At 37.0% G+C, this 23936-nt stretch overlaps 1 protein-coding gene across 6 annotated transcripts in view; it reads right to left on the bottom strand.

Moving 5' to 3' along the window:
• Positions 1-23936, bottom strand: part of SPATA17 (spermatogenesis associated 17) — a 265096-nt gene that overhangs the window by 146225 nt on the left and 94935 nt on the right. For all 6 annotated transcript variants that reach the window (XR_009490826.1, XM_002693949.6, XM_005216791.5 and 3 more), the window contains one exon: positions 9417-9540. Coding sequence is in view for 5 of the 6 variants with exons in the window: in XM_002693949.6 (XP_002693995.2) it covers positions 9417-9540 (124 nt within the window). In the remaining variant the exon portion in view is untranslated. The remainder of the gene's footprint in view (positions 1-9416; positions 9541-23936) is intronic.

Here is a 23936-nt window from a genome sequence, read left to right as displayed (position 1 = left end):
TACATATGTATATAGTTTATTTTTTAATATCTAATGAGAACTCTCTCTATTCCATAACCCAATACATTAAAAACTTACCAACATACTAGATGGAAGTAAATGGACCCCGAGTTTATAAAATAAAATGTAAAAGAAATAAGAGAGATCCAAAGAAAATTAGGCGCTTAAATTTTAAAGACAGGACTAAAATAATACAATTTATTTAAAGGTCTGGATGCTAGATTGGCTATCTGATTAAGCAGATGATTATTTAAAGCACATTAAAATAAAAGTTAAATCTTATGTGAGCAAGATTAACCAGAGCAGCAGGGTTTGCACACAGTACAAAAACGAAGTCCAACCACAGGTGAAATAAGAGTGAAATTGATGAGCATAACCTTCGGGGCCCTCCTTTATGGTAGGCCCTCTCCAAGACAAAGGGAGGGACCCTGGCAATGTGCTCACATGGTTGTGTTTTTGGCAAAATTTGAAAAAAATAAAACAATCAGTTAATTCCACTGATTCTCTATATTCTGCCTTATCCTTTATCTGCCTGGGTTGGGTGGCATGAGAGTGGCTGTGGACATGTTCGGGATCAAGCTAGAAAGAAGGCAGTCATATATTTAAGTTTAGTTGGATATATTTGCATATATTGGAGAAGGAAATGGCAATCCACTCCAGTATTATTGCCTGGAGAAGTCCAAGGACAGAGGTGCCTGGCAGGCTACATTCCATACGGTTGCAAAGAGTTGGACACAACTGACTAACACTTTCACTTTCATATATTTAAGTTTAGTTGGATATATTTACATATATATTTGTGGATCATTTTTTTTCTGGTACTTTCAAGTATACTTAAAATTTGTTAGTGATCCCAACATAGGAATAACTTTCAGGAATGTTCCTGCAACTCACTGTGCAGACTCACCAGGCATCACAAATGAAGACACAGATCTAGAGACCGCAATGCAACACAAACTCCCTAAGGTGTGTGGCCCTGGAAGTATGTGGGTAGTGGACAAGAAACAGGGTTTGAAAAGGGGTATAAACTGCCAGAAACTGGACCAAGGAAAATCATTCTAAAATTCACATGTGTGATAAATGGAGAATTTGATTCTCATCATTTACCTTACAAATGGAAGTTCTCCCTTTTCAAAACTGAGCTCAATAATGCAGCATGAGCAAATAGAAATACATCATTTAACTTGTTTTGTAGTAATAAGAAATTTAGGTCAACATTCCTAGAGAAAAGAGTGAATAAAATTTTCCTTCTCTCTAGAAAATATAACAAAATTACTGTCAAAAGAAGCAATGAAAGAGTATGAGGCCAAAATACAGAGAACACATATTATAGAGCAGTCAGGCAGTTAATAAAACTACTGTTCTGTTTTGAGATTTTGAATTCTGGTATTGTACACATTCGGAGAAGGCAATGGCACCACACTCCAGTACTCTTGCCTGGAAAATCCCATGGACGGAGGAGCCTGGTAGGTGGCAGTTCGTGGGGTTACACAGAGTTGGACAGGACTGAGTGACTTCACTTTCACTTTTCACTTTCATGCATTGGAGAAGGACATGGCAACCCACTCCAGTGTTCTTGCCTGGAGAATCCCAGGGACAGGGGAGCCTGATGGGCTGCTGTCTATGGGGTCGCACAGAGTCGGACACGACTGCAGTGACTTAGCAGCAGCATTGTACACATTAACACCTGAAATGTGTACGAAATGATTTTTGCTCACTAAAAAAGGATTCCTCTTCTTGTATTTGTAACGGTACACTATCTTTTTTTGCATCTGTAACTATTACTTTTATTTTAACTTACATATACTATTGGCCCTGAAGAAGTTTTCATACAAACCCAAGGATTTCCTTAAATGAAACACTGTTTGCACTCCCTGGTACTTTCCCTGCAGTTACAAACACCATTCACCTTCAGAGACACAACAAACCCATGTATCACAGAAAACACAGGAAAATAGAGACCCATCATCTAAAAACTCATGCTGCTCCAGAGATGTGGCTGTCGTCAACAAGGAAGTACCTCATGAAATTGTATGAAGTGAAATGAAAGTGTCAGTCACTTAGTTGTATCCCATTATTTGTGACCCCACGGACCATAGCCAGCCAGGCTCCTCTGTCCGTGGAATTCTCCAGGCAAGAATACTGGAGCGGGTTGCCATTTCCTCCTCCAGGGGATCTTCCCAACCCAGGGATCGAATTCAGGTCTCCTGCATTGCAGGAAGATTCTTTACCATTTGAGCCATACTATCTTCTTAAACGTCAACCCCCAAATTGTATAAGCTTCAAGCCCCACAACACATAAATCCGCCCCAGTTCACATGTACAGGAGAGATTTATAGGATATTTGCTAAAAAGAAAAAAAAATATCTTTTAAAATACAGTATATTGAAAAGAAAAAAATATAAATAATAAAAGTAGCTAGGCACTTTTCTACTTAAGAAGTCTTTAATTTTATTTTTGCTTCTATCCGTATTTTTGCCTGTTTCTTAGATGTGGGTGGTTTGATAACAGCAAGGAGACAAGAGTGGAAAAGGGACTCATTTTGGGGACACAACAAGATATTTTCTTTCACCACTTCATCTGTCTCTTCAAAGAGTTCTGATAATGGATAATTTTATCCCTTTCATATATTACAGGATAATAAAAACTATAATGTTAAAGAGGAAGGAAATAAAATGTAAAAGTTAATAGCTAATTCATTCTTCATGGTAGTTCAGTCCTTGGCCTTTTCTGAACAGAGACTGCCAATAGTAACAAATTACATGATGATTTTGTGATGTGGACAGTTCACTTGGCACCAAGAACAAATGACCAAACTTCAAGACCTGCCTCTTAAACTGCAAATCCAAAGATCGTAGGTCAAATCTTTATTCACTACATAATCTTCCCGAAAAAACATATCTGCCAAGTGTCCAGGGAAAAATGAATACCAAACAATGGCATTTTAGTCACCAGCAAGATAACTGCTACTTTATAGAATATTGTGAAGATAAACAGAATAAAAGTGTTTTGTGCTACTCACAGGAAGGCCACCATAGAAATGTACACGATGTTCTGGCGTGCTTTACCCTTTCATATGCAGGACCCAGTTTTTCTCTATCTTTGTACATGAACTCACTTAGAATCAGTTTCTTATAATACTAAGCCATTTCAGAGAGAGGGTTAAAAAGAGAGTGCAATGAACTGTGGGTAACTCAAGGAGCAGTACATAATCAGAATGCTGGTGTTTTCAAGAAGGATCACTGGATGGTCATAAACCTAGAGAGAGAGGAGAGAGACAGAGATAGAGATCAACCTAGAAAGTGGGAATGAACAAAATTAATGTTTTGAAGTGAAAGAATTGGTTTTATAAGGATCAAGAGGCCTAAAATGAGCCCAAGAGAATTTCTTACAGGGGTATGTTTTAATATCACCCTTGAGTTTCCCAATCATTGCTGTGGTACACCTTTGTCTAAGGACAATGCCTTATGAGATGACTCCCCAAAGGCACTTTCCAAACACATCATGTATGTGAAGACACATCACACACACACACGTACACAGAGGCAGGTGCACACGGAAACACAGCAATTCATCTGTTATTTCATCACTCAAATTAAAAGCAAGGAATCATATAAAAAAAGGGCGGGGACGGGAGTTGCTCAGTCCTGTCTGACTCTTTGCGACCCCATGGACTATACAGTCCATGGAATTCTACAGGCCAGAATACTGGAGTGGGTAACCATTCGCTTCTTCAGAGGATCTTCCCAATCCAGGGAGTGAACCCAGGTCTCCCACCCTGCGGCAGATTTTTTACCATCTGAGCAACCAGGGAAGCAACACATATTAAATATTTAATATATGTAAGGCATAGATCTTCCCACTTATGATACTGGAAACATAGAGTTGAAAGCAATAAATGATTTGGAGGCTTTACTACATTTCTTAATTTATGCATTCTTTCATCTTCTAAGATTTGTCTTATAAAGATGCTGTACATATCAACAGACTACCACTTAATTTCTGGCATATCAAATTTAATTTTTTAAATGAAGATATTTTCCTTCTGTATACAAATAAGATTCCATGCAATTTTAAAGGCAAAGTAGCTGAAACCATTTATTTCTCTAAAAATATAGTAATTAAAAGTAAAGTTTTGTCAATATTAATTAGAGTATGGTGTCTTTTTAAAGGATCATAAATAACTGAAAGTCATTCTCTCAGTATTGATAAGATAATTTTAACTGCCCATTAAAGGAAAAACATTAAAAATCTATTATACACCAATGACATGAAAGATATTTCCACAAAACATGTATTTAATTAAGTATATAATTTTAATTAAGCATATATATTTTTCATTCTAGTTCTAATTTGAATATGTATAAACTATTAAATTCCATAACTAAAATAAAATGTGGAAAAAGTGAGTGTCAGTGACTCAGTCATGTCTCACTCTTTGTGATGCCATGGAGTGTGTAGCCCACCAGGCTCCTTTGTCCATTGAATTTTCCCAGCAAGAATACTGGAGTGGGGAGCCATTCTCTTCTCCAGGGTGTCTTCCAACCCACGGATTGAACCCAGGTCTCCTGCATTGCAGGCAGATTCTTTACCATCTGAGCCACCAGGGAAGCCCCAAATAAAATACGCCTACTTTTAATATACTGAGTTGTAAATATATTTTGTATTTATTTATCCTTTGATTGGCATATTAAATTTTTAAAAAGGGTAATATTTTCAGGAAACTATTTCAGGAAAGTAATATAATCAGGAAACTATTAATGTCTATAATTTTATATAATAATCTATATTTCTAAATATTAAATTTTCTGAATAGACCTTGAGTTTTACTTTTGTATCTGTAACTTTGCTCACCTCCAGGGAGATCCTTAAAAATCTGGCAACACTCAGAGGCAGTATCTTATAATGACTCCAACAATAGTCCTTTGCATATATCTACCAGTAGGTGGAGCAGACAACATAATTTATTACCCAAGAACAAGGACAAGGGAATGAAAATCTGTTTATTTGGAATAAAACAAATTTGCAAAGGAGGTTTTCTTCAAAGGAAATATGTCCTATATGTGTTAGATTTAGTTTGACTGGTTACTGAATCAAAATAAATAACTTTATTAAATAATCAATCTTTGCAGAAAGATAAATTAAATTTACAAATGTAAGCAGTGTTTGCATTTTACTTACTCAAATCAACTAAAATTAGCTTTCTTTTCATAAAACTTTTACAGAGACAGAGATTTTTTGATGTGTTCATTTAATAAGGGCACTAAATCCAATCCTGTGTTACAGGTGATGAGGTGCATAACAAACAGTATTTTCTGGGAAATATAATTGACTAATCTTATTATGTCTGTAGCAACAAATTAACCTTATTACTACTAGTAAATGGTGATTGATTATTTATGCAAATAAGTTACCATGTTCAGTTTTCTCATTGAAATAAACATATACAAAAGGTGCTTTAGTATGACTTGAACTTTTTAATTAATAAAACCCTGAGGGGTCTATTAATTCACTCATTGTAATATTAGTTATTTACCTGAGTAATTCCTATTAGTGTTAATACATTTGCTTGCATAAAGATGCGATAATTATTACCATTAAAAATCAGTAATAGATTTTGGAACTATTTTAAGATGTATATTAGATTTGTACTAGAACTATGCTTAAAACTGACTTTAAAACTATGCTGGCAGTATGAGTACATCAGTATATCAGCATAATTATCTTAAAATTAATACATTAAGTAACACATGACTTCATTTATTATCTATATCAGATCAGATCAGATCAGATTAGTCGCTCAGTCGTGTCCGACTCTTTGCGACCCCATGAATCACAGCACGCCAGGCCTCCCTGTCCATCACCAACTCCCGGAGTTCACCCAGACTCACGTCCATCAAGTCAGTGATGCCATCCAGCCATCTCATCCTCTGTCGTCCCCTTCTCCTCCTGCCCCCAATCCCTCCCAGCATCAGAGTCTTTTCCAATGAGTCAACTCTTCACATGAGGTGGCCAAAGTACTGGAGTTTCAGCTTTAGCATCATTCCTTCCAAAGAAATCCCAGGGTTGACCTCCTTCAGAATGGACTGGTTGGATCTCCTTGCAGTCCAAGGGACTCTCAAGAGTCTTCTCCAACACCACCGTTTAAAAGCATCAATTCTTCGGCACTCAGCCTTCTTCACAGTCCAACTCTCACATCCATACACAACCACAGGAAAAACCATGGCCTTGACTAGACGGACCTTTGTTGGCAAAGTAATGTCTCTGCTTTTGAATATGCTATCTAGGTTGGTCATAACTTTCCTTCCAAGGAGTAAGCGTCTTTTAATTTCATGGCTGCAGTCACCATCCGCAGTGATTTTGGAGCCCAGAAAAATAAAATCTGACACTGTTTCCACTGTTTCCCCATCTATTTCCCATGAAGTTACTTGTGATCAAATATTAAAGGTCAGTATGACAAAATATATTAACTTGGAAGATACAAATGAAAATTCCTGACATGTTTACAATATTCCTCTCTTAGGGAGGTGATTTAAAAACATCGTTTCCCTGTATTGCCCTCAGGTCGGTGAAGCCAGGTATGAAATGTAGAGGTAGGCGGCATCATTATGAAGACTTCTAACTAATTTTCTTTAATAATTAAAGGAAAGCAAAGAAGGGAAATGAGAAAATGAGAGGTTCCAATAGCTAAAACAAATAGAAGAAAGTCAAAGTGTAGAGTCTTAGTTTATCCTTGACAGCTCAAATTCTAAAAATACAATTGTTATCATTTACTGAATGTTCTCTGAGGGCCTGGAAACATTTTAAACATATTAAATTTAATCCTCATGATGTTTTTAAGGTGCACAGTGAAACAGGCTCAGACAATTTTAGGTAATATCCCAATGATTCTTCTCTGAGGCTATGGTGCAGTAGAGAGTGTGGGCATTTATATCAGACAAAGCTGAGCTGGCAGCCAAGCTCTCACTTAGGGTAAGAATCATTTCATTGGATGCCAGGAAGTTCTGGGGACAAGTGATCACTAAACTGAAGTTTATATACACAGATATTACTAGCAGTCAGCATGGGCTAAACAAGGAGAAAAATGGGATACCGCATTGTTGGCTTGTATTGTTAACACAAACACAATAGTCATTTGCTTGAAAATTTATAAAGGTCCATGAGTCAAGTTACCTAGTTGAGTTTGTGAAATGATTTGTTAAACCAGGCACTTAATTTAAAACTGAAAAGAAATCAAAATACTTTAAAAAATAACATGTATAAAATATCTACCATATTCTCTGACACATGGTAAGCACTCCATGGATATATGCTACTGTATTATTTTTATTAGTAAAACCGCTAAGCCATTATGGTCTTTCCAATTTATTACATTATATACCCAATGACTAAACAACTCTGGATAAAACAGAAGTAACAGATGCTTCAGTTAAATCCCACTTCATCATTTTTAAAATTGCTTTCTCTATCACACTACAAATCATAAGTATAAACCACACAGAAAGTTTATAAGTATAAAGGGAGTTCAAAATTTTCAAAAGAAAAAAACTGTCACCAAGAATGAGTACTAAGTTTAAAGAATTACAGGATTATATTTATAGCTACGCTTAGTCTCAACAAAATTGAAATTACCATTAGTAATTAACATTTGAAAAAAAAAGTTTTGCTAAAAAGATTTGGAATTCTGTATCTTTAAAATGTAGCCCACTAATCACACAACTAAAATGTTTACAGTGCTATGGATTTTATAATAAAAATTGAAAACACTTTTACTTTTTAGTTTTCAAATTATCTTTAAATTAGTACCTGGGTATTTAGAGTGGAAAGACCTCAGTTTGAACACCAGAGCTTTTACTACTAATTTTGTGTCTATGGCCAGTCACAAAGTTATCTGAATTTCAGTTTCCTTGCCTGTTAAATGAAGACAATTCAGCTATCCAAATTAAAGTACTTATTAAGATAGTAATCATTACTGAAAGTATTGTTATTTAGACTACCAAATAGAAGCAGAGGTACAAGAGACCTGTGTTCCAAATGTACACAGCCAGCCCAGTATTTACTATGGTTTTGACCTTAGATACCTCTAAGGAAGACATTCAGTCTTAGATTCACTCTCTCCCACTGGGATTGGACTGGCTTTCCTGTCTGAAGAGATTTGCGTGTGCAACTCAGCGAGAACCCTAAAATTGGGCTTGAAGTCTAGGAGAAAGAATAAAACCCAAGAAATTGCTACTTTCCAGCCTCAGGCTCCCATTGTGCTTCCCTATGGCTCAGCAGGGAGAAGGCAATGGCACCCCACTCCAGTACACTTGCCTGGAAAATCCCACGGACGGAGGAGCCTGGTAGGCTGCAGTCCATGGGATCGCTAAGAGTAGGACACTACTGAGTGACTTCCCTTTCACTTTTCACTTTCATGCATTGGGAGAGGAAATCGCAACCCACTCCAGTGTTCTTGCCTAGAGAATCCCAGGGACAGGGGAGCCTGGTCGGCTGCTGTCTATGGGGTCGCACAGAGTCGGACACGACTGAAGCGACTTAGCAGCAGCAGCAGCAGCAGCAGCAGCAGCATGGCTCAGCAGTAAAGAATTCGCCTGCAGTGCAGGAGATGTAGGAGACTTGGATTTGATCCCTATCAGGAAGATGCCCAGGAGAAGGAAATGGCAACCCACTCCACTATTCTGGCCTGAAAAATCCCATGGATAGAGGAACCTGGTAGGTTACGGTCCCTGGGGTTGCAAAAGAGTCAGATATGACTGAATGAGCACAGCTTCAAGCTCAAGTAACAAAACACTTCAACCCTAAATTCATGCTTTTTTAAACAACAACAATAACAATCTTATTCTTTGTGAGCAAAACATTCTACATGCAGTGTATATTTTCTTAGTAACCATGAGATCTGAGGCACTGAAACCTACCCACGTATCAGAAAAGAAACATCTTACTATTCCAAATTCCACATGTACATCTCTATACGAAGATGCAACTGCTCACGCAGTTTGGTTAAAAGCTATACCTGAAAACTTGCATCAGAATTTAGAAAGGATGGTTTTAATCTCAACATTCGCTCAGTTCACAGAGACAACATGAAAGCGACCTCAACTTAATAACTTCTTAGTTCCTGATCAATTCACAACACAACCATGAGCCACTCAGTCTGGATTTGGAAACGGATGTTATGCCCTTGGTGGTGGACTCGGACCTTTCTACCAGCCTGGCCCAGCTGCCTCCACGAAGCTGCTGTCACGGGGCAGCCGGGGTGCCTGCGTGCACCTATAGAGCAGCACAGAATTGAACTTGAAGTAGTGTCTTTGCGGTATCTTTTCAACAAGTCATGTCCCATTCAGCCTGCTAGTTTATCTCTGTCAGGCCGGGGGCCCCAGTGGCTTCCGTGAGCTGTCAGGGACAGGTAGACCAACCTGCTTTGTGCTGAGGAGATAATGCATCTTTCGAGCCTGGTAATCTCTTTCTTTCTCCTCCCTTTCGAGGTCTGCCTTCTTCTCTTCCCTTTCTTTCATCTCTGCAAACTCCTCCAGGGCCTCCCTGCAGCGAAAGATTGCGGTTATTTGTGATACGAAAGATACGCTAACCTTTTAATTCTTTCACTGATGAGAATCAAGTCAGTTTTTGAGGGGCAACCTTCCTCCACATTCATCAAAATCAGTGGAGTAATCGATCTTACCAGCACATTCTAGGTGAATCTTTGCAATCCTTAAAAAGCATTTAAGTGATCTTTCAGTGGTGAAATTTTGAAAGTCAAATATCTACATATTATAATCAGTAGCTAAAGGACTATATTAAATGCAAAGTAAGTTAATTATCATTTTCCTTGGCTGAAGATTAACCATGTTAGACTTAATAAAACATCTAAACTACTGATTTCCTTTAAATTTGGTATTTACAAAGCTGTAGTTGTTTATTTTACATACTTATGGGCTAATTTTAAAAATATGATAGCGTTTTAAATATATACTTAATTCAGTCTAAATTTACTTCAGTTAAACAGTTCAAATATTACCAACAATAGTACATGTACTATCTTGTCTTTGAAAGGCTGACATTTTATTCATTTATATCAATAATTAGAATAAAAGTCAAACTGTGTACATAAAAGTTCACAGCATTCTAAGTGTAACAAATCCCATTAAAATAATGAAACTTTTCATCATTTATATATGTGTATCTAAGAAATTTAAACACAAAATTAGCTCTTAAAATATACTACGTGAAAAATACCTACTAAATAGAATAATAATATCAAACTATGGGAGAATAATCCTTTCTTTTTCAAAGAACAAGTTTAACCACTCACATTAAAATAATGTTTTGAAATTGTACTTTATTTTTTTTTTAAATATGTAACATACTGTCTAGTTCTATAAGTAAAATTTTAAGTAAATCTTCTAGGCACATGCCTCAAAGATAGCAGGGAAAGTAGAGAGGAGAATTCCAAAAACTAAAGAAAAAAAAAAAGAGTCCCATTCCTACTGTCATGACCAGAAATATTTTTGTTGCAACGTTCTGTTAAAGTCTACTAATACAATACTTCATACAAGGTTACTTATGAAACACACTGACGTTTAAAAATCACCATGCCCTGCTATTGCAGCAGAGCTATTTTTTCCAACATAAGATTAAATTGCAAAATAAATGAATTACTTGGAGTGGCATGGCCCTCATTTTGCCACCCTTCTCTTGAAAATTGCTTATTAATATGAAAAAAGGAGTCAGAAAATAGCCTGTTTTACTTTATGCATAGTATTTTGGGGGCTTCTGTACCCACAGAGCAGGGCTGGCTGCACATTTAGATTGTGCTGGCAAGCTGGTACAATGACCTTTCTGACCTGCATCTCAAGGCTATTATTAATCGCTAAGTAACCTGGTAAAGCCAAACAAATTTGTTTCCATTGAAAGGATCTCTATCTGTGTCTGAGAATTTGTTCTGTACCAAACAAACCTCATTAACTGTGTCCATTTTTGACAAAGAACCAGGAGTTAGAGGGATTGGTGACCTTTCTTTGTCCTTAGGTACACATTTCAAGGCAGTTACATATGAATAACTGAGAATTTTTACCAGGAAAAATAGCAATCAGGTGTTACATAAAAAAATGAGCACATCATTAATTTTCATCTTTACTCTGATATTATGTAAAAAATAAATATCTCTTCTATAATTCCTCTTATAAGTCTTTAAGAGAATTTAAAATAGCCAATGAACTGCCACTCTTAGGATAATTACTCAAATACGCATGATCCAATTTTATGTTACCCCAAAGATAAGCACAGCAATATTCTGAATGATCACAAAAATTAAAAAAACACATCTATAAAGAAGTTTGTGTAAGTAATTTAATGAATATGAAGAGATCTAACATAAGAAAAAAAAAAGGCCCAATAAAATTGAACACATACACAAACAGGTAAGGTACAAAGAAGTAAATAGGACTTGGATACAAAATCAGCAGTGGAAATTATTTAAAGAAGTAAAAACAGTTCATCTTCAGGATATGGAAACATAAAACAATCTGTGTGTACTCAAGAAGCTTGACAAGGAGAGTTAAAACTGACAGGAATGTAAGAGAATGTTAGTTTCCAGTATATAAGCACAGAGTAAATCCAGAAGGAACTGGAAAACCCTACAAAAAAACCCAAGAAATTTGAAAAATCCTAGAAAAAGTAATTGAGGGTAATCTCAAATCACAAAATTAATTAATTTAATAAATTCATACAATTACCTAAAAAAATCAATCTTATGCTGATTTATTGCTCTACTTGAACAAGTACAGTCGTATTGAACACCTCCATTATATTCATGTTAAATAGTCTTTGTTAAATAACTAAGTAGGAAGAGCTGAATAAATTATTTATCCTTGATATACAGGTTTTTTGTTATAGCAATAGAGAAGATATGGCTCAGTGTAAAGGATGCAATAGAAAATTATGATCCTATTAAAGATTAAAAGCTGGAAACCACTGTAACTAGGGTTCCTACAAAAATATAAAATTCACCTATTTTTTCAGTCCAGCAGTTTTTAAAATACTTTTTAAACAATTACAAATTTTTCCAAATAGCTTCAGACTGTTATGAATATGTTTTTACATTTCAGGTATATAGTCTAATTTCTATCTGAAAAAAAATCCTGTGATATATATGGGATAGGTATAACTAATTGCCCTGTTGTTCAAATATGGAAATACGTAAAGAGATGAAATGAGCCAATCTGAATCACAAATCAGTTAATGGCAGAAATGGAATTAGAATGCCTAGATTTGCAGAGCCTCTAACCTTATATTTGATTGTAGTCGTCCTAATACAAGAAATACTATACAGGAGATATTTTTATTGAATGAACCACACATTTTCTTTCATCTTATGATCTTGTGTACTACTGTTTAGTTAATGAAACTTGGATAAGTCCCGAGACTTTCTGCACCAGTTTTTATATGTACAAACATTTTGAGATATTTGTAAAAATAAAGGCAAAAATTACTGAAACTATCTAAAGCTTTACATATTTGAACACATTTTGCTAATGATATCTATAATGATAATAAAATATTTACATAGTCTAACATGATAATAATAATAAGAATAGTAATAGCCATTTGGAAGCAATATAGCAGAGCAGTTAACCAACACAGACTCTGAAATGACACCTGGTTATAAAATTTCTCCCGGGCTACTTACTAGCTGTTTAATCTTTGAGCCTTAATATCCTCATCTGTAAAATGCAAATATATTATCAGTCTCAGGATCTTCTCCATCAAGCTATTGTGATGATGAAATTGATTAATCTCTGTTAAAGTGCTCAAAGTAACGACTAGCACACAGTAAGGTGTTACATTAGAGATTGTTTCCTGTAATCGGGGTACTAGGCTACTTGCTTTATCTACTCCATTGAATAGGAATCTTTTATGCTTTTTAAAATCTCCTCAGTGAGCTCCTCCTTTCTCTTTCCACACTAGTGTGCACCTTATGGATAAAATTCCGTGAGGCGGAGCACAGAGTCTGGCTTCCTACAAGGCTGGAAGCATGGGACAAACCTTGAACAGTGGCAAGTGAGGGACAGAGAAGATTCACGCAGAGAATTTTCTCCCTTTTTTCTGCCTTACATGTACTGCTTTAAGAGGTCTCCTGGCAAACTGGGAGAAATCCTGTATGGCTAAAAACAGCAGGCACACCGCTGTGCTGGGTTGAGTCACTCCGGGGTGTGATAGGAAGCAGGGTCTAGGATGAAGGAGTCATCCTGTGGTGTTCCCTTCGGTCCTCACTCAAGGATCAAAGCACCCAACACAGCTGCCCTGAGTGTTAGTAGCAGACAGCTTGAACTAAATACATTCCACTGGAAAAAACAGCTACCCCGTCCCAGGTTTTGCCACCCTCTACCCCAGCTTGCACCCAATAGCTGGTGACGGAAGGAATACAGAGGCCTCTGTGTCTATCTGGCACTACACTCAAGGCCCATCTGAATCCCAGAGCTTCCTGATACTGATGGAGACTTCTGATGCAGGTCAGCTTCTCCCTCTGCTTTCCTCTTCTACTCCTTTCAAAATGTTGTTCCCCAAATGCCCCCCAACAACACTCATGAGCCAAATTACTGTCTCACAGTCTGTTTCTGAGACACAGAAACACTCTTTCTCTTATACTCTTACACTCTTTCTAAGACACCTCACTCTCCCTTTTTCTCACCCTCACTGCCCTAGACTAGGACCACCCAAATAAAGGATCGGTAGTTTAATCCTTGACTTACATTTTGTTTCCAAGAGCTTCCTGGCTAAGACATCTGTGTGTTCATTCAGTTGTGATCGACTCTTTTTTTAACCCCATGGACTGTACACCACCAGGCTCCTCTGTCCATGGAATTTTCCAGGAAAGCATACTAGAGTGGGTTGCCATTTCCTCCTCCAGGGGATCTTCCCGACCCAAGGATCAAACCTGAGTCTCTTGCGTCTACTGTATTGACAGGTGGATTCTTTACCACTGAGCCCCCTGGGAAGCCCTTTAAGATATCTACATACCTCATTTAATCCTTCCACAGTCCTGTGGGGCAGATATCACTCCTCCCATTTTATAGATCAGGAAAGGAGATTCACAGAGATGAGATCTATGCCCACACGCTCAAACTAGAAAGTGGCAGAGTCAGAATTTGAATCTAGGTCTGAGCAAAATCCACATCTTTAAGCACAATACTATATTCATATCATACATTTTGCCCAATCCAATATTTTACTTAGATATCAATAAACTTTTTTTTCTGAGATGGTAACTTTGATGGTAGCAAAAAAATCCATATTAGTTTTCCAAAGTCCACAAAAGGGAAAAGCTGATCTGTTTTGAAAAAGTTTAAATTAATTGCAACTCTTCTTCATCATCAGATGATAGCATTAATAACTGGGGAGTTAACCCTGAATATTCACTGGAAGGACTGATGCTAAAGCTGAAGTTTCAATACTTTGGTCACCTGATGGGAAGAGCTGACTCATTGGAAAAGACCCTGATGCTGGGAAAGATTGAAGACAGGAGGAGAAGGAGCAACAGAATGAGATGGTTGGGTGGCATCACCGGCTCAATGGATATGAGTTTGAGCAAACTCCAGAAGTTAGTGAAGGACAGGGAAGCCTGGCGTGCTGTAGTCACGGAGTCCCAAAGAGTTGGACACAACTTCGCAACTGAACAGCAACAAAGTGACAATGGAATACACAAACTTTTGCATTTGCAGCCACACATGTCCTCTCTTCTTAACATACATTGTCCACTTGCCATTCTTTGAGTGTGTAAAGAATGCTAACGTACATCATTGTTGTTCTTTAGCTGCTAATTTGTATCCGACCTTTTGGCGACCCTTTGACTATTGCCCACTGGCAAGGATACTGGAGTGGTTGCCATTTCCTTCTTCAGGGGATCTTCCCAACCCAGGGATCAAATTCGCATCTCATGCGTTGGCAGGTGAATTCTTTACCACTGAGCCACAAGGGAAGCCCAATGTACATCATACTGGTGTACAAAAAAAGACTGAAACTGAAAAGATGCTTAAGAGCTAATCAGCACAACACAACTAACAGACCAAAAAAACCACAAGGCCTTTTGGGAACAGCCCTGCTTAACTCTCCATCTCACTTCACACCACATTCTCCTGCCACTCCTATGCCTTAGTCACCGTGGCCTTATTTATTTCCCAGCAAACAATTTACCCAATGGCCCTCATTTCATTTCCTAGCAAACAATTTACCTCCAGACTTTCACTTATAAAATTCTATTTTCTGCTTTGAACTCCCTTTACAGCAAGCTGAATTTTCTCCCATTGTTGTTCTCACTCATAGTACCATAATTTAGTTTTTTCCTCTGCAGAATTTAACATTTTTAATTATGTCTTCATGGATAAATTTGCTTATTATCTTTGATCTGAAGATAAGCCAGAGTATTTGCTTATTTAATGTACCTCACCCACTAGACTGCAAATTTTCTAAAGACTATGTCTGTTTTGTCCATGTCTATTTGAATGAATAAATAAATAGATTTTACAAAGATAGTCTTAGACAGTAGACCCATTACGCTGGATATAATTAATATTGTAAAGAATTTACCCTATTGTCTTCACATAATTATGGAAGTTGTCATCGTATGAATGATGATTGAAACCTAAGAGAAGTGATTACAAAAACAAGTACATGAGCCGGCTCAATTCTGAGCCCAAATGAAGCTTCCTGAAGGTTAGGGTTAAGATGTACTCATTGATGTGCCCCTCCCAAAATAGCTGGCCTAATATCTAGTATAAATTAGGTGAGTCTCCTTTTTATTTATTTCTCAGCTGACTACTAGTACATTTCATCACTTCTGATGGTTTAATTAGAAGAGGGAAGAAACCACAATGACAAAGCCTCTCTTAGGGAGGGGAGGGGAGAACCTGGACTCTGGCTCTTTGCCAAAGACGGTGGATGGTTCTCAGGATGTGATTCCCTGAACAGCAGCATTGACTTCACCTGGGGACCTCTAGCAATGCACACTCTCAAGCTCCAGCCCAGACTGATTCAGTCAGAAATTCTGGAGGGTAGGACCGTGAGTCGATCTCTTGCCCGTTAAAGTCTGAGAAGCACGAGTGTACAGTGAGGACAATGTAAGCTCTGTTAGAATGTAAGACAGTTTGATTCTACTCATGAAGACATCATGAAGAGATACCATTATATTCAGTTAATGATCTTAATATGAGTATCACCATATTAGCTAAAGCACTATGAAGTACTACAAGGGGGACGGGATATATATATCACAGTTCAGTTCAGTTCAGTTCAGTTCAGTCCAGTCTCTCAGTCGTGTCCAGCTCTTTGTGACCCCATGAATTGCAGCACGCCAGGCCTCCCTGTCCATCACCAACTCCTGGAGTTTACTCAAACTCATGTCCATCGAGTCGGTGATGCCATCCAGCCATCTCATTCTCTGTTGTCCCCTTCTCCTCCTGCCCCCAATCCTTCCCAGCACCAGAGTCTTTTCCAATGAGTCAACTCTTCACATGAGATGGCCAAAGTATTGGAGTTTCAGCCTAACCATCAGTCCTTCCAATGAACACCCAAGACTGGTTTCCTTTAGGATGGACTGGTTGGACCTCCTTGCAGTCCAAGGGACTCTCAAAGAGTCTTCTCCAACACCACAGTTCAAAAGCATCAATTCTTCGGTGCTAGGGATGGGACCAGATGCCATGATCTTAGTTTTCTGAATGTTGAGCTTTAAGTCAACTTTTTCATTCTCCTCTTTCACTTTCATCAAGAGGCTTTTTAGTTCCTCTTCACTTTCTGCCATAGTGGTGGTGTCATCTGCATAGCTGAGGTTATTGATATTATATATCACAGTACTTTCATAGAAATCATAATTTTGACAGAGGAATTTAAAAATTATACAGAAATTTTTTTAAAAGCACAGCTGTCCCCAATTCCATAATTTCTCAAATAAAAACAAAAAGCTATCACCTGCACCATCTTTAAGAAGAACAATTATAAGACAGTGAATTTAAACAAGTCTCTAGTATCCTTCAGAGAAGGCAATGGCACCCCACTCCAGTACTCTTGCCTGGAAAATCCCATGGACGGAGGAGCCTGGTAGGCTGCAGTCCATGAGGTCACTAAGAGTAGGACACGACTGAGCGACCTCACTTTCACTTTTCACTTTCATGCATTGGAGAAGGAAATGGCAACGCACTCCAGTGTTCTTGCCTGGAGAATCCCAGGGACACAGGAGCCTGGTAGGAGGCCGTCTATGAGGTCGCACAGAGTCGGACACGACTGAAGTGACTTAGCAGCAGCAGCAGCTAGTATCCTTACTCTGTTTGATGGCAGACAAAGTCAGTGATATCTTCTATTTATAAAGCCCTCGAAATAAAACTAGCTGAATAGCACAGTTTCTGCTGTGGTATATTATGTCATATAAGTATTTTAGTTAAATTTATTGAATGTACTTATGTTGTATCTCTAATGATTGTCTGCTCTCAATCTGTACATATTCATGTAACCAAATAAGTAGGTAATAAAAGAAAAAAGAGAAGGCTAAGTCTAAAATATAAGTAAAATCACTAACCACAAATAAAGCAATTACAAGCTTGAAGTTGGTGTATGACATCCAAAAATATTTTGAGACTGATAAAGCCTTAGAACAGATGATTTGAAAGTCATTAAGATACCCCAAATGTTTGCATTTGAAACAAAAGCTTCACTTTCAGGCAGTCAAATAATTTAAATCACTTATGCTATCTACCTGGCTACCTGGGCCCTGGAATGTTGGACAGGTGCTGTAAATCTCACTAGGGTATCATTTTCAAAAGGGGAAATACGCTTTAGAAGTAAGCACTCCACAGTACATAGTCCTTGATACTCAAGAACTCAGGCTGCTACTGAACACTACACCTCACTCTGAAATCTAAAGTCGAGATTTTCACATTTTGAAAAGATTTAGAAAAGTGCTCTCATAACACACTTCTCAGTTACTCTTGAAAATCCTTTGTTTGCAATATAGATCAATTTCTCTTCAAAACGTTTAAGCTACTTTAGGAGTTAGTATCATGAAGAAAATTAACACTCATTTGCTTATTCACTCAGGCAGTCATAAGTATGTTTAAAATAGTAAAAGAAATGAAGATGTAGGAAGTCCAGTCCCTGCCTTCAAGTAGCTTGCAAATAAAATAGCGGACAACTAACAAGCCTATAGACAGAATAAGTCTATGAAGAAATACATATGCAATTCTTGAGTTCAGCGAGCTTGCCTCTGATTAGAGGGGTTGGAAAAGGCACTGTGGTCGGGAACTGAACAATGAGCAGGCTTTCCCTAAAGACGGTGAGCTGCGGTGGAGGGGAGTGGTAATGAAATGAGGCTGGATGACGCACAAAAAACTCCAGCTTTCTTTGGTAGACTTGAGCCATCAACAGCAAGCAGCGGGTGGGATCATGCACTTTAGAGCAGAAGAAAGGCTTCCTGACCAAGGGAGAACGGGCTCTCGAAGGGTAATGCTAGCAAATTTGTACTCTATAGACTAGATATTTTGAGGATGAAAAAAACTAAAAGAGAAGATAATGGTCAATGTTATAAAATTACAATACCATGACTTCACTCTGATCATAAAAAGGGAGCATCCAATTGCTCCATTATTTCATTTGCCTACTTTGCATGATTTTAAAAAGCAGTAAGACTCCATTCAAAAATCATTCATGAAAATCAATTTTTTTTCTTCTTCTGGCTCTTTTGAATAGACTTAGTTGAAATGACACTTTTGTATAGTATTCTTTCTAAAAAATATGTCATCTGCAAATAGTGAGAGTTTTACTTCTTCTTTTCCAATTTGGATTCCTTTTATTTCTTTTTCTGCTCTGATTGCTGTGGCCAAAACTTCCAAAACTATGTTGAATAGTAATGGTGAAAGTGGGCACCCTTGTCTTGTTCCTGACTTTAGAGGAAATGGTTTCAATTTTTCACCATTGAGGATAATGTTTGCAGTGGGTTTGTCATATATAGCTTTTATTATGTTGAGGTATGTTCCTTCTATTCCTGCTTTCTGGAGAGTTTTTATCATAAATGGATGTTGAATTTTGTCAAAGGCTTTCTCTGCATCTATTGAGATAATCATATGGTTTTTATTTTTCAATTTGTTAATGTGGTGTATTACATTGATTGATTTGCGGATATTGAAGAATCCTTGCATCCCTGGGATAAAGCCCACTTGATCATGGTGTATGATCTTTTTAATGTGTTGTTGGATTCTGATTGCTAGAATTTTGTTAAGGATTTTTGCATCTATGTTCATCAGTGATATTGGCCTGTAGTTTTCTTTTTTTGTGGGATCTTTGTCAGGTTTTGGTATTAGGGTGATGGTGGCCTCATAGAATGAGTTTGGAAGTTTACCTTCCTCTGCAATTTTCTGGAAGAGTTTGAGCAGGATAGGTGTTAGCTCTTCTCTAAATTTTTGGTAGAATTCAGCTGTGAAGCCGTCTGGACCTGGGCTTTTGTTTGCTGGAAGATTTTTGATTACAGTTTCAATTTCCATGCTTGTGATGGGTCTGTTAAGATTTTCTATTTCTTCCTGGTCCAGTTTTGGAAAGTTGTACTTTTCTAAGAATTTGTCCATTTCTTCCACGTTGTCCATTTTATTGGCATATAATTGTTGATAGTAGTCTCTTATGATCCTTTGTATTTCTGTGTTGTCTGTTGTGATCTCTCCATTTTCGTTTCTAATTTTGTTGATTTGATTTTTCTCCCTTTGTTTCTTGATGAGTCTGGCTAATGGTTTGTCAATTTTATTTATCCTTTCAAAGAACCAGCTTTTGGTTTTGTTGATTTTTGCTATGGTCTCTTTTGTTTCTTTTGCATTTATTTCTGCTCTAATTTTTAAGATTTCTTTCCTTCTACTAACCCTGGGGTTCTTCATTTCTTCCTTTTCTAGTTGCTTTAGGTGTAGAGTTAGGTTATTTATTTGACTTTTTTCTTGTTTCTTGAGGTGTGCCTGTATTGCTATGAACTTTCCCCTTAGGACTGCTTTTACCGTGTCCCACAGGTTTTGGGTTGTTGTGTTTTCATTTTCATTCGTTTCTATGCAAATTTTGATTTCTTTTTTGATTTCTTCTGTGATTTGTGATCCTCTACATAGAAAACCCTGAAGAGTCCACCAGAAAATTACTAGAAATAATCAATGACTACAGTAAAGTTGCAGGATATAAAATCAACACACAGAAATCCCTTGCATTCCTATACACTAATAATGAGAAAACAGAAAGAGAAATTAAGGAAACAATTCCATTCACCATTGCAACAGAAAGAATAAAATACTTAGGAATATATCTACCTAAAGAAACTAAAGACCTATATATAGAAAACTATAAAACACTGGTGAAAGAAATCAAAGAGGACACTAATAGATGGAGAAATATACCATGTTCATGGATTGGAAGAATCAATATAGTGAAAATGAGTATACTACCCAAAGCAATTTATAGATTCAACGCAATCCCTATCAAGCTACCAACAGTATTCTTCACAGAGCTAGAACAAATAATTTCACAATTTGTATGGACATACAAAAAACCTCGAATAGCCAAAGCGATCTTGAGAAAGAAGAATGGAACTGGAGGAATAAACCTACCTGACTTCAGGCTCTACTACAAAGCCACAGTTATCAAGACAGTATGGTACTGGCACAAAGACAGAAATATTGATCAATGGAATAAAATAGAAAGCCCAGAGATAAATCCACGCACATATGGACACCTTATCTTCGACAAAGGAGGCAAGAATATACAATGGATTAAAGACAATCTCTTTAACAAGTGGTGCTGGGAAATCTGGTCAACCACTTGTAAAAGAATGAAACTGGACCACTTTCTAACACCATACACAAAAATAAACTCAAAATGGATTAAAGATCTAAACGTAAGACCAGAAACTATAAAACTCCTAGAGGAGAACATAGGCAAAACACTCTCCGACATACATCACAGCAGGATCCTCTATGACCCACCTCCCAGAATATTGGAAATAAAAGCAAAAATAAACAAATGGGACCTAATTAACCTTAAAAGCTTCTGCACATCAAAGGAAACTATTAGCAAGGTGAAAAGACAGCCTTCAGAATGGGAGAAAATAATAGCAAATGAAGCAACCGACAAACAACTAATCTCAAAAATATACAAGCAACTCCTACAGCTCAACTCCAGAAAAATAAACGACCCAATCAAAAAATGGGCCAAAGAACTAAATAGACATTTCTCCAAAAAAGACATACAGATGGCTAACAAACACATGAAAAGATGCTCAACATCACTCATTATCAGAGAAATGCAAATCAAAACCACTATGAGGTACCATTTCACACCAGTCAGAATGGCTGCGATCCAAAAGTCTACAAATAATAAATGCTGGAGAGGGTGTGGAGAAAAGGGAACCCTCTTACACTGTTGGTGGGAATGCAAACTAGTACAGCCACTATGGAGAACAGTGTGGAGATTCCTTAAAAAACTGGAAATAGAACTGCCTTATGATCCAGCAACCCCACTGCTGGGCATACACACTGAGGAAACCAGAAGGGAAAGAGACACGTGTACCCCAATGTTCATCGCAGCACTGTTTATAATAGCCAAGACATGGAAGCAACCTAGATGTCCATCAGCAGATGAATGGATAAGAAAGCTGTGGTACATATACACAATGGAGTATTACTCAGCCATTCAAAAGAATACATTTGAATCAGTTCTAATGAGGTGGATGAAACTGGAGCCTATTATACAGAGTGAAGTAAGCCAGAAGGAAAAACATAAATACAGTATTCTAACGCATATATATGGAATTTAGAAAGATGGTAACAATAACCCTGTGTACGAGACAGCAAAAGAGACACTGATGTATAGAACAGTCTTATGGACTCTGTGGGAGAGGGAGAGGGTGGGAAGATTTGGGAGAATGACATTGTAACATGTAAAATATCATGTAAGAAACGAGTTGCCAGTCCAGGTTCGATGCACGATACTGGATGCTTGGGGCTAGTGCACTGGGACGACCCAGAGGGATGGTATGGGGAGGGAGGAGGGAGGAGGGTTCAGGATGGGGAACACATGTATACCTGTGGTGGATTCATTTTGATGTTTGGCAAAACTAATACAATTATGTAAAGTTTAAAAATAAAATAAAATTAAAAAAAAAAAGCCATAGAAACAAAGATAGGTTAAGTTGACTCAATGTAAATTTAAGAGCAGTTTGAGAAGATTGAATGTGATAAATGATAGAGAACAAATATTTAATGAGTTAATGGCTGGAAAGTTTTTAAAACTGCAGATAATGCCAAGCATTGATAAAAATAAATAAAAACAAAGTATTAGAAAAGCTAAAAACATCAATGATAAAAGATATGAAATCTTAAGTTGTGACATGAATAAAAAACAAATTTTCTTCCAAAAAAAAAAAAAAAAAAAAAAAAAATAAAAAATATGCACATATATCACTGTAAAATTATTTTCTTTTTACTATTCTGAATAACTTCTAGAAAAGGAAGTAAATTTTTATGTAATATATATGACGGCCAATAATTGAGAGTAACATTGAGCTAAGTACAACAATAGGCATAATAATAAGAATATTGACTTAGTGCATCATTTTCAGGAGCTCCAAGTGCTTCACAGGCATTCATTCTTTACAACATCTCACTGAGGCTGGAAAAGGGGCAGGTATCATGAACAAGGTTCCTGCTCTTTGTGAAATGAGATGACTTTACAGATAGTGTCTTTGAGACACAGCATGGGAGCTTTCCCGCAAAAAGGTAGATCGAGGCACAATATATTCTCTGTCCCTTGAGAGTGTATCATCACAATGAATCAGTCAGCCATGGAAAATAAGGACCAAGCTAGTGAAGTTTTGTTTTGGGTAGAGGTCAGAGTTGAGTAGCTAAAGTCCCCACCTCATATGAGAATACCTGCAAGATCTTATTTACTTTGTGATTACTCCAAAATCACACACTGTCTCTTAATGAAATGCGTTAACTTCATTTTAAAGCAAAAATAATTGCAGCTGCTTTTGCATGCAATCCACTCAACACAAATGAGGGATGTCTCTAAATTAATCTTGATGCTATCATAAAGCAGTGACCGACCACAGGATGACGACAACTATTTCAAAGCAGTATATCACATGTAACTTCAGTAAATTATCTAATGAGTTTGAGAAAACTATTTATTGACCAATGAATTTATAACTGATCTTAGATATCACTTTCATGAATGCTAAACAAAATCTTATCCTATGTACTATTAGGCAGGGTAAGAAAAGATTACAAAATAGTAGTAGAAAGAATGGAGATAGAAAGAAACTGGGTAATTTTCTCTCTCAATTCTCTTCAATGTCACTCCTGAGAAAGGAAATAGATAGATTAAAAGGGAAACAAGAGGGGAAAAAGCTTAGAAGCATTACAAAGCAGGGATGAAAAAAGTATTTTTTAAAAAGTGATGGTTTTTTGATTCACTGCTTTTGTAGTATGATACCAACTGCCTATATAAAGACGTTATCACAAAACATCTATTATATATATAAATATATATATATATGTATTATTTATACCTCTCTCTTTATACACATACACTCTTTAGGAATTCCTATTCTACAATAATATTTTAACTAAGATGCATGTTAACAATTTTTTCAAAGATTCATTTTATATATTATAACTATTCCAGAATACAATGCATTTATTTGGGGTATGCCTAATTCTTAAGCTAAGAATAGACTCTAAAATATAATCCTAGTGTTTATACTTGACAGATTTCTAGGACTTCTAAGTCATCTTTTCCTATGGAACCCTTAAAAGGAAGGTAATACAACAGATTACATTGATCAGATTTGTATGTATTTTATCATTCAGGCAGCAGTAGGAATGAGGAATGAGAACAGAGGGCTTGAAAATAAGTGAAAGAGCTTGGTCATC

The sequence above is a fragment of the Bos taurus genome, chromosome 16, assembly GCF_002263795.3.
Source record: "Bos taurus isolate L1 Dominette 01449 registration number 42190680 breed Hereford chromosome 16, ARS-UCD2.0, whole genome shotgun sequence".
NCBI lineage: Eukaryota > Metazoa > Chordata > Mammalia > Artiodactyla > Bovidae > Bos > Bos taurus.
The sequence above is the reverse complement of the archived record's forward strand: the minus strand, read 5'-3'. Positions and strand labels throughout refer to the sequence as shown.